This window comes from Lolium perenne, chromosome 5 (assembly GCF_019359855.2).
Source record: "Lolium perenne isolate Kyuss_39 chromosome 5, Kyuss_2.0, whole genome shotgun sequence".
Taxonomy (NCBI): domain Eukaryota; kingdom Viridiplantae; phylum Streptophyta; class Magnoliopsida; order Poales; family Poaceae; genus Lolium; species Lolium perenne.
In genome coordinates this window covers 1,501,330-1,511,159 of record NC_067248.2, presented here as the reverse complement: position 1 = coordinate 1,511,159, position 9,830 = coordinate 1,501,330, and the positions used below count along the sequence as shown (strand labels likewise).

The window sequence follows — 9,830 nt, the reverse complement described above, 5'->3', positions numbered from 1 at the left end:
AATTATATTGATGTTTCAGTCCATGAAAGCCCTGAGAAAATTTGGAGACTTACAGGAATTTATGGTGAACCTAAGTGGGAAGACAAGTACAAGACTTGGGACAAGCTGCGTGAGCTGAGGACTCAAAATAATATGCCGTGGGTTGTCATTAGTGATTTTAATGAATTTCTCTTTTCAAATGAGAAAGAAGGGGGCAATCCCCGACCTGACCATTTTATGCAAGCGTTTCACGATGCGTTATCTAATTGCAATCTACATGACTTGGGTTTTTTGGGCGACCCTTTTACTTGGCATCGTGGATGGATTCGTGAACGCCTAGATAGAGCCGTCGCTGATCATGAGTGGTTGTTGATGCACCCGGATGCGACTCTTACTCACCTTGACTGTATGAAATCTGATCATCGTTCGATCCTCTTGGAGACTGAGCGGCTTGCTATTCTGTCGAACGCTAGTGGTCCGAAGAGATTTGAAGCCAAGTGGCTGAAAGAGGAAGGCTTTCGTGATGTTGTTGCCAATGCATGGACACAAGCGGCGGTTGATCTTCCTGATGGAGGGGTCCTCGAGCGTCTGGCCCACATGCATGCATCCTTGCATGCGTGGGATAGCGATATCCTCCGGCAGCCGAAGCGTCGCTTGAAATCTGCTCAAAGAAAACTCAAGCGAGCAATGGCAGGGCCTTTAACAGCGGAAAATGAGGTGATTGCAAAAGAACAAGCGGCACTAATTGAGCTTCTTCTTGAACATGATGAAGTTCACTGGATGCAAAGATCTCGGGCTAATTGGCTGCAGTATGGGGACCGCAATACTAATTTCTTTCATCAATATGCTTCAGCTAGGAGGAAAAAGAACTTGATTAAAAAGCTGAAAAATAATAATGAATGGGTGGAAGGAACTGCAGCTCAAAAGCCTATTATTCTTGATTATTTTTCTAACCTCTTTACCTCTGAAGTTCATCATGTTGATCCGGAGTTTTTTGACAAAATTCAGCCTAAAGTTACTCCTCTCATGAATGATGGTCTTCTCGCCCCTTTCACGGCTGAGGAGGTCAAAAAAGCTGCTTTTGCTATTGGTGATCTCAAGGCACCGGGTCCTGATGGTCTTCATGCAATTTTCTATAAAAGGTTCTGGAGTATTTGTGGAGAATCTATCACTTCTGAAATTCTTCAGGCCCTGAATACTGGTGTTATCCCGGCTGGGTGGAATGATACTATGATCGTGCTGATTCCAAAAGTGGACAATCCTGAATCTGTTACCCAATATCGCCCTGTTAGCCTGTGCAATGTGATCTATAAGATCATATCTAAGCTTTTGGCATCTCGTTTGAAGTTGATTCTCCCGGATGTTATTTCCCCGATGCAGAGTGTTTTTGTCCCTGGGAGACTTATCTCGGACAATGTGTTGGTAGCTTATGAGACCATCCATACTATTAAGAATAAGAGGACGGGATCTAATGGAGCGCGTGTGGTTAAGTTGGATATGCATAAAGAATATGACCGTGTGGAGTCGATTTTTCTGGAAAATATGATGAGAAGATTGGGTTTTGCTGAAAGGTGGATTTCTTTGATGATGGCGTGTGTCAGTTCGGTTAAGTACCAAGTTAGATTTAACTCTGAAGAGACCGATTCTTTCACTCCTTCGAGGGGCTTGTGCCAAGGAGACCCCCTATCTCCTTATTTGTTCTTATTGTGTGCGGAAGGTTTATCTAGTCTTTTGTTGTATGAAGAAGAAGTTGGTGGCATTGCTGGGGTTAGGGTGTGCTGAAATGCACCGTCGGTTTCACATCTACTATTTACCGATGATTCTCTGATCCTCATGAAAGCTGACACGAATAATGCAACTTCCTTACAACAGGTCCTGGATCCTTACTGTGCTAATTCTGGACAAATGGTGAGTTTGGCTAAATCAAGCATATTCTTCTCTCCAAATACGAATGTGCTAGCAAGAGTAGAAATATGTGAGGCTCTGCATATTACCACTGAGGCTATTTCTGATGAATACTTGGGGCTCCCTGCGCTTGTGGGAGTGGACAGAAGTGACAATTTTATTCATCTTATTGAGAGAATTATTTAGCGCATTAATGGGTTGAAAGAAAAGTACTTATCTATTGGTGGAAAGGAAATTCTGTTGAAGTCCGTGGCTCAAGCAATTCCATTTTATGCTATGTCAGTATTTCTTATTCCAAAAGGGGTGTGCAAAAGAATGATGGATGCTATCTCTAGTTTTTGGTGGGGAGATGATGACAATAGTAACAAGATGCACTGGTTGGCTTGGTGAAAATTGTGCTACCCCAAGAGAGAGGGGGGTATGGGTTTTAAAGATCTCCACTCCTTCAACCTAGCTATGTTGGCCAAACAAGTGTGGCGTCTTGCCACAGAAAATACCTCTCTTTGTGCTACAGTTTTACGTGCTAAGTATTACCCTCACGGGGACATTTTAAAGGCTGGACCAACGGTGGGATCTTCTTTTACTTGGCAAAGCATCTTTGCTGGTATTGCCACTTTCAAGCGAGGATACATATGGAGGGTAGGGACGGGGGAGAATATTAACATCTACACTGATCCCTGGATACCTTCAAGTCATAATAGGCAGATTCTTTCTCCTCGTGGTCTAGGTGTTTATACAAAGGTTTCACAATTGATATGCCTAATCACTGGTGGCTGGGATGTCCCACTTCTTGGATCACTCTTCATGGATATTGATGTGGAACGTATTCTTGAGATTCCTCTTAATGTTTCAGGTTTTGAGGATTTCATTGCATGGCACTATAATAAGAATGGCAGATATTTGGTTCGATCTGGGTATTATCTTCAATGGAGACACCAATTTGGGGCTAGAGCAAATCAGTTATCCCTACCTGGATCCTCGGAGCTGAATCTAGTATGGAAGAATCTGTGGGGTTTAAAAATTCCAAGCAAAGTTAAAATTTTCCTTTGGCGTACCCTCCACGGTGTGATTCCCTTGAAATCGATATTGGCCAATAGACATATTGGTACCTCCGGCCAATGTCCTATTTGCATGCAAGGGCCTGAGGACATTAAGCACCTCTTATTTCAATGTGACACGGCGAGTCAAATTTGGATGTCGCTCGAGCTTTCTGAGGTGATCAATGATGCTATGCTAACTGATCGTGCAGGATCGGCAATTCTGGAACATCTCCTTCGCTCTGATGTTTCTATGCCTGGATTCAACTCAATCGGTGGGAGAGAAGTGATCGGTACAACCTGCTGGTATCTTTGGTGGATTCGGAGACAAAGAACAAATGGGGAGCCGGCTCCACCTATGTTCAAATGCAAATTATCTATCCTATCGATCACAGCAAACACGGCAAAGGTGGGTGCAAAAGTTTCGGCAAGCCAGCACAAATGGGAGAAGCCTCTAGTGCGGCAAAATAAGGTGAATATTGATGGTTGTTTCTTCCAAGCCTCACATGCTGGTGCGGCAGGTGCTGTTATGCGTGATTATTACGGTAATTTTATGGCGGCCTCTTCGGTCTATTTCCCAAATATTACATCGACGAATGTTGCTGAAGCCATGGCGATGAAAGAGGGGCTTGCCCTTGCTAATCGGATGGGGGTTAATGATGTGATCATGGAATCGGATTCGCAAGAAATAGTTGATGCGTGTTCGGGAGTGGATGCTTGGTGGGGACACGCTTCGGCGATCTTTGTGGACTGTATGGACCTAGCTGCTGGTATTGGGAAGGTCTCCTTCAAGCACTGCCGGAGAGAAGCAAATGAAGTTGCCCACTTCTTAGAGCAAAACTCTTGTAATTGGGTCGATGAACCCTCTAGTTTTGTTTTAGAGAAACTCATATCCGATGTAACTATACTGTGATGTGCGGCAGCAGGTTCCAGACGCACTCTTTTCCTCTCAGGGTACGTAAGGGGCTGGGAGGTTTTTAATGAGGCGGCCTGCTGTTTGCTTAATAGAGTGGTTTTAAATTTCAAAAAAAAGGATAATGGGCCCTAATAAAGTGAAGCAACAAGCCCAAAAACTAGCATACTTGGTAGCAACGCTTCGCCCTTGATTTACCTGAACCACACAGAGGAAAAGCTCTACAAGACTACAACTACTCTATGTATATGCCACATCTATCTGGGAGCCCGTATGTTTTGGGGGCCCTAGGCGGCCACCCGAGGGTTGAACCCTATGCCCGCAAACCTACTTCCTCTATTTTCTTTTAATCTAACTAGTAAAAATGCCCGTGCGTTGCACCGGGAGAAATAAATAATCAAACTTGTCAGCAAAACCTTCCGTGTTGACACTTCGTCTATTTATCACCATCATCAATGATATGGTCATGTTGTATGCTATTCACAATCCTAAAACTAATCGATTGTGAACCCACGCTCTACCAACCTGTAATACTGCATACTTGTAATGATAGTGGGCATCGCCTTTAAATTTGATGAAGATATATGAATCTAAATAAATTTACAGCTATAAAATCTAATACTCCCTCCGATCTATGATATTATGGATCTGAGTGAGTACCTGAAATCTAATAAAGTGGTCTTTATTCATTGAGTTTAAGCATAAAAGTAATAACTATTTGAATCTTAGGTATTTGATGGATAATATTGTTGGAGATATGCCCAAGAGGCAATAATAAAATGGTTATGATATATCTTTATGTTTATGATAAAAGTTTACATACCATGCTATAATTGTATTAACCGAAACATTGATACATGTGTGTTATGTGAACAACAAGGAGTCCCTAGTAAGCCTCTTGTATAACTAGCTTGTTGATTAATAGATGATCATCGTTTCATGATCATGAACATTGGATGTTATTAATAACAAGGTTATGTCATTGATGAATGATGTAATGGACACACCCAATTAAGCGTAGCATAAGATCACGTCATTAAGTTCATTTGCTATAAGCTTTCAATACATAGTTACCTAGTCCTTTCAACCATGAGATCATATAAATCACTTATGCCGGAAGGGTACTTTGATCACATCAAACGCCACTGCGTAAATGGGTGGTTATAAAGGTGGGATTAGGTATTCGGAAAGTATGAGTTGAGGCATATGGATCAACAGTGGGATTTGTCCATCCCGATGACGGATAGATATACTCTGGGCCCTCTCGGTGGAATGTCGTCTAATTAGCTTGCAAGCATATGAATGGTTCATAAGAGACCACATACCACGGTTCGAGTAAAGAGTACTTGTCAGAGACGAGGTTGAACAAGGTATGGAGATACCGATGATCAAACCTCGGACAAGTAAAATATCGCGTGACAAAGGGAATCGGTATCGTATGTAAAATGGTTCATTCGGTCACTAAGTCATCGTTGAATATGTGGGAGCCATTATGGATCTCCAGATCCCGCTATTGGTTATTGGTCGGAGAGAAGTCTCCACCATGTCTGCATAGTTCGCGAACCGTAGGGTGACACACTTAAGGTTTGATGTCGTTTAAGTAGATATGGAATATGGAATGGAGTTCGAAGTTTTGTTCGGAGTCTCGGATGGGATCCAGGACATCACGAGGAGGTCCGGAATGGTCCGGAGAATAAGATTCATATATAGGAAGTCATTTTCCAAGTTTGGAAATGATTCGGTGCATTTATGGAAGGTTCTAGAAGGTTCTAGAAAAGTACGGAAGAAATCACCATGGAAGGCGGAGTCCTGGAGGGACTCCACTAGCATGGCCTGCCAACCCTAAGGGGAGGAGTCCAAGGTGGACTCCACCCAAAGGTGGCCGGCCAGCCCCCCTCAAGGAAGGGTGGGAGTCCCACCTTGAGTAGGACTCCCTCCTTGAGTAGGTTTCCCACTTTTGGGAGGTTTTGTTGTTGGGGTCTTATTCGAAGACTTGGACTACAACTCTTGGGGATTTCCACCTATATAATGAGGGGAGGGGAGGGGCTGGCCGGCCACACCTATCCCACCTTGGCCGCAGCCCCCCTAGAGCCACCTCTCCCAGAAACCCTAGCGGTTCCCTCCTCCCTCTCTCTCCCACATAGCTTAGGCGAAGCTCTGTCGGAGATCTTCACCACCACCGCCACCACGCCGTCGTGCTGTCGGGATTCCGAGGAGGATCTACTACTTCCGCTGCCCGCTGGAACGGGGAGAAGGACGTCGTCTTCATCAACACCGTACGTGTGACCGAGTACGGAGGTGCTGCCCGATTGTGGCACCGTCAAGATCTTCTACGCGCTTTTGCAAGTGGCAAGTGATCGACTACATCCACCACGAGATCTAATCTCTTTAAGCTTTGGAAATCTTCAAGGGTTAGTCTCGTGATCCCCTCGTTGCTACCATCTTCTTGATAGGATCTTGGCTTGTGTTTCGTTCTTGCGGTAGGAAAATTTTTGTTTTCTATGCTACGAATCCCATCAGTGGTATCAGAGCCGTGTCTATGCATAGATTGGTTGCACGAGTAGAACACAATTGTTTTGTGGGCGTTGATGCTTTGTTGTCTTTAGTTCGTGTACTTTGCATCTTGCGGCATGGTGGGATGAAGCGGCCCGGGCTAACTTTACATGACCGCGTTCATGAGACTTGCTCCACGTTCGACATGCAACTTGTATTGCATAAGTGGCTTTGCGGGTGTCTGTCTCTCTCACCATAGTGAAGATTCAATTTACTCTTTCTATTGACAACACTAGTATCACCGTTGTGGTTCATGTTCGTAGGTAGATTGGATCTTACTCGAAAACCCTAAACCACGTAAAATATGCAAACCAAATTAGAGGCGTCTAACTTGTTTTTGCAGGGTTTGGTGATGTGATATGGCCATGATGTGATGATGAATATGTATGAGATGATCATTATTGTATTGTGGCAACCGGCAGGAGCCTTATGGTTGTCTTTATATTTCATGTAATAGTATTATTTCAAAGTAGTTGTAATAGTTGCTACATGGAGAACAACCATGAAGACGGCGCCATGGACCTTGACGCTATGCCGACGATGATGGAGATCATGCCCGTTGATGATGGAGATCATGTCCGTGCTTTGGAGATGAAGATCAAAGGCGCAAAGACTAAAGGGCCATATCATATCACATATGAATTGCATGTGATGTTAATCCTTTATGCATCTTATTTTGCTTAAGATCGCGACGGTAGCATTATAAGATGATCCCTCACATTAATATCAAGATAATAAAGTGTTCTCCCCTCGTATGCACCGTTGCTACAGTTCGTCGTTTCGAAGCATCTCGTGATGATCGGATGTGATAGACTCTACGTTCACATACAACGGGTGTAAGCCATGTTTGCACACGCGGAATACTTGGGTTTGCTTGACGAGCCTAGCATGTACAGACATGGCCTCGGGACAACGGAAACCGAAAGGTTGAACACGAGTCATATGGATGATATGATCAACATGTTGATGTTCACCATTGAAGCTACATCATCTCACGTGATGATCGGTTTTGGTGTAGTGGATGTGGATCGTGTACCACTTAACAACTATGAGGGATGTTTTATTAACTGGGAGTTCATTAGTAATTAGATTAAAACATGAACTAATTATCATGAACATAGTCTGAATAGTATTTTGAATTAAATTTGTAGAATTGGCATCCGTTATCTACCATGCGCTAGTCTTGTAATTGAGATAGAAATACTGTTAAAATCTAATAAATAACTTTACGGACTGGTACCGTATTGTTAAAGAATCAAGTAATGATTAAGTCCTATTGCAAACTTTTGGTAAAACTCACATTAGAGCAATGTTTTCAATTAGTACCTAAAATCATCTTGTCTCCATGAAACTTGAAGTTCAAATCCGTTTGAAAAGTAAGGAGCTGAAAATTTCGTTTTCAGAAATAAGCGAGGTATGAGATATATGTGATATCTAAGACCTTATTGCAAGATGATAGAATATAATCTAGTGAGACTACATAAACTCATAAGTTTTATGGGAATGTATGAAGGTTGAAGACGCTAGACGTCCCAATCCTCCAACTATTGGGGCACTAACGATATTCGCATATCCATGAAATGATCGTCCTTAGTATGCACCGTTGCTAAGACTCGTTGTTTCGAAGCATCACGTGATGATCGGGTGTTATAGATTCTACGAGTGCATACAACGGGTGCAAGCCAGATTTGCACATGCGACTACTAAGGTTAAAACTTCACGAGCCTAGCATGTACAGACATGGTCTCGGAAAGTCGTCATGATTTGATGGATAAAAATTATGAGTGAAATTGTTCATCACATTAAAAGGTAACTAATAGTGAAATCTGAAACACTTGTCATATGATGATCAAATTCAAAGTAAGAACCTCAAGGTTATTGGTATTTGACCAATGGACCTAGAAGTTATTAAAGGTGAAGTGTTTTCTAAGAATGAGGAAAGCTAAAAGAGAAACTACAAAATATATTTTGGCAGAAAGAAAGAAAAGACTAGAAAGTCTAGCTCAGGTGTATATAAATGATATACATGTTATGGATGTATTCCTTGTTTGGTCACATAATGAAATTCTTGGGTATTTGAACCAGATTGGTTGGTATGAGATGTCATACAAACACAATACAAGAAAACGATGGCCTAAGTGACTGATAAGGAATATGGTAATAATGCACATCTGGAACATAATAAAGTGTTATTATGTTTGTCGTTGGCATTCTACCTAGCCCTTAGGATTTATAATAAAGAACTTAATAATTGTTATTTTGCTCTGGTCAAATGAAAACAATGAGTTGTTCAAATTATGACCTTACTCCATGTACGATGTATAAGTTATTATAAATCTTAATGGTGAAACACACATACATAACACTGACGCTAATATGCCGTAAGGCAAATGATTTGAATTCCACTTATCTGTGGAACCGCCATTTAGGTCATGTTAGAAAGGAACGCATGAAGGAACTCCATGCAAATGGATTTTTGGAGTCATTTGATTTTTGAATCGTTTGGCGCTTGCAAATCTCTTCTAAAGAGAATGACTAAAATACCGTTCATAGGCCAAGAGTTGAACGGGCAACTAACTTAGTGGAAACATACATGATGATGTATGTGGTTCACTGGGCATAGTAGTGTGCGGGAGATTCTTCTACTTCATGAAAACTTCCAACAATGAATTGAGTGTATATATGTGGATATATTTATTCGATAAGGAAGAAGTTTGAAACATTTGAATGGATTCAAATAAAATTCAGCATGAAGTGGAAATCATCGTAATAGAAAAGTCAAATATCTATGATAGGATCATAGTGGAAATATTTGAATTACGAGTTTTAGCAAACATCTAAAAGAGTTATGAAATTGTTCTACAACTCACGTTCCTTGGAGTATCATAGTGATGATGGAGTATCCGAGTAACATATCCAAACCTTGTTGGGTTAATGATGAAATAATATGACGCCATTATATTTTTGTAGATTATGCTTTAGTGACTACCGCTTTTGCACTATATAGAGCATCATCATGATTCGTTGAAATGACACCATACGAGTTATGGCATGGGTATGAACCCTAATAGTCCTTTCTTAAATTTTGGTATGCATAGCATAAGTAAATAAGTTTACAACCAAAATCGGATGAATGTCTTTGTTGGTTATCCCAGAGATTTGATTGGGAATTCTTCCCACTATGGAGACAAAGACAAAAGTGTTTGTCAATGTTTCTTATTTCCAAGAAATTGTTTCTAGCGAAGTATTTGAGTGGGGGGACAATAGAACTTGATAAGGTTTATGAACCTGAGCATAATGATCAGAGTAGCGCAGCATCGGAAATGGTTCCGGAAGCGGCCACGACGATCATGGCTCCCATGACTACAAAATGTTTTAGCCATGGAGATCGAAGTACCTATTGAACCTTGTAGGTTTGGTTTACTTTGTGATCAAATAAATGA

At 41.7% G+C, this 9,830-nt stretch overlaps 1 protein-coding gene across 1 annotated transcript; it reads left to right on the top strand.

Annotated features, from left to right (window-relative positions):
* Nucleotides 1-387: 387 nt before the first annotated feature.
* LOC139831183 (uncharacterized) lies at nucleotides 388-2,872 on the top strand. Its single transcript, XM_071820540.1, has 3 exons — nucleotides 388-1,266; nucleotides 1,852-1,887; nucleotides 2,738-2,872. Exons 1-3 carry the CDS (start codon nucleotides 388-390, stop codon nucleotides 2,870-2,872), a joined length of 1,050 nt encoding a protein of 349 aa, XP_071676641.1.
* The last annotated feature ends 6,958 nt before the right edge of the window (nucleotides 2,873-9,830 follow it).

Coding starts and splice junctions, on each gene's coding strand:
- LOC139831183 (XM_071820540.1), top strand. CDS start 388: ATGAAATCTGATCATCGTTCGATCCTCTTGGAGACTGAGCGGCTTGCT. Junction 1,267..1,851: donor CTGTTACCCAATATCGCCCT/GTTAGCCTGTGC, acceptor TCCTTACAACAG/GTCCTGGATCCTTACTGTGC. Junction 1,888..2,737: donor GTGCTAATTCTGGACAAATG/GTGAGTTTGGCT, acceptor TTAATGTTTCAG/GTTTTGAGGATTTCATTGCA.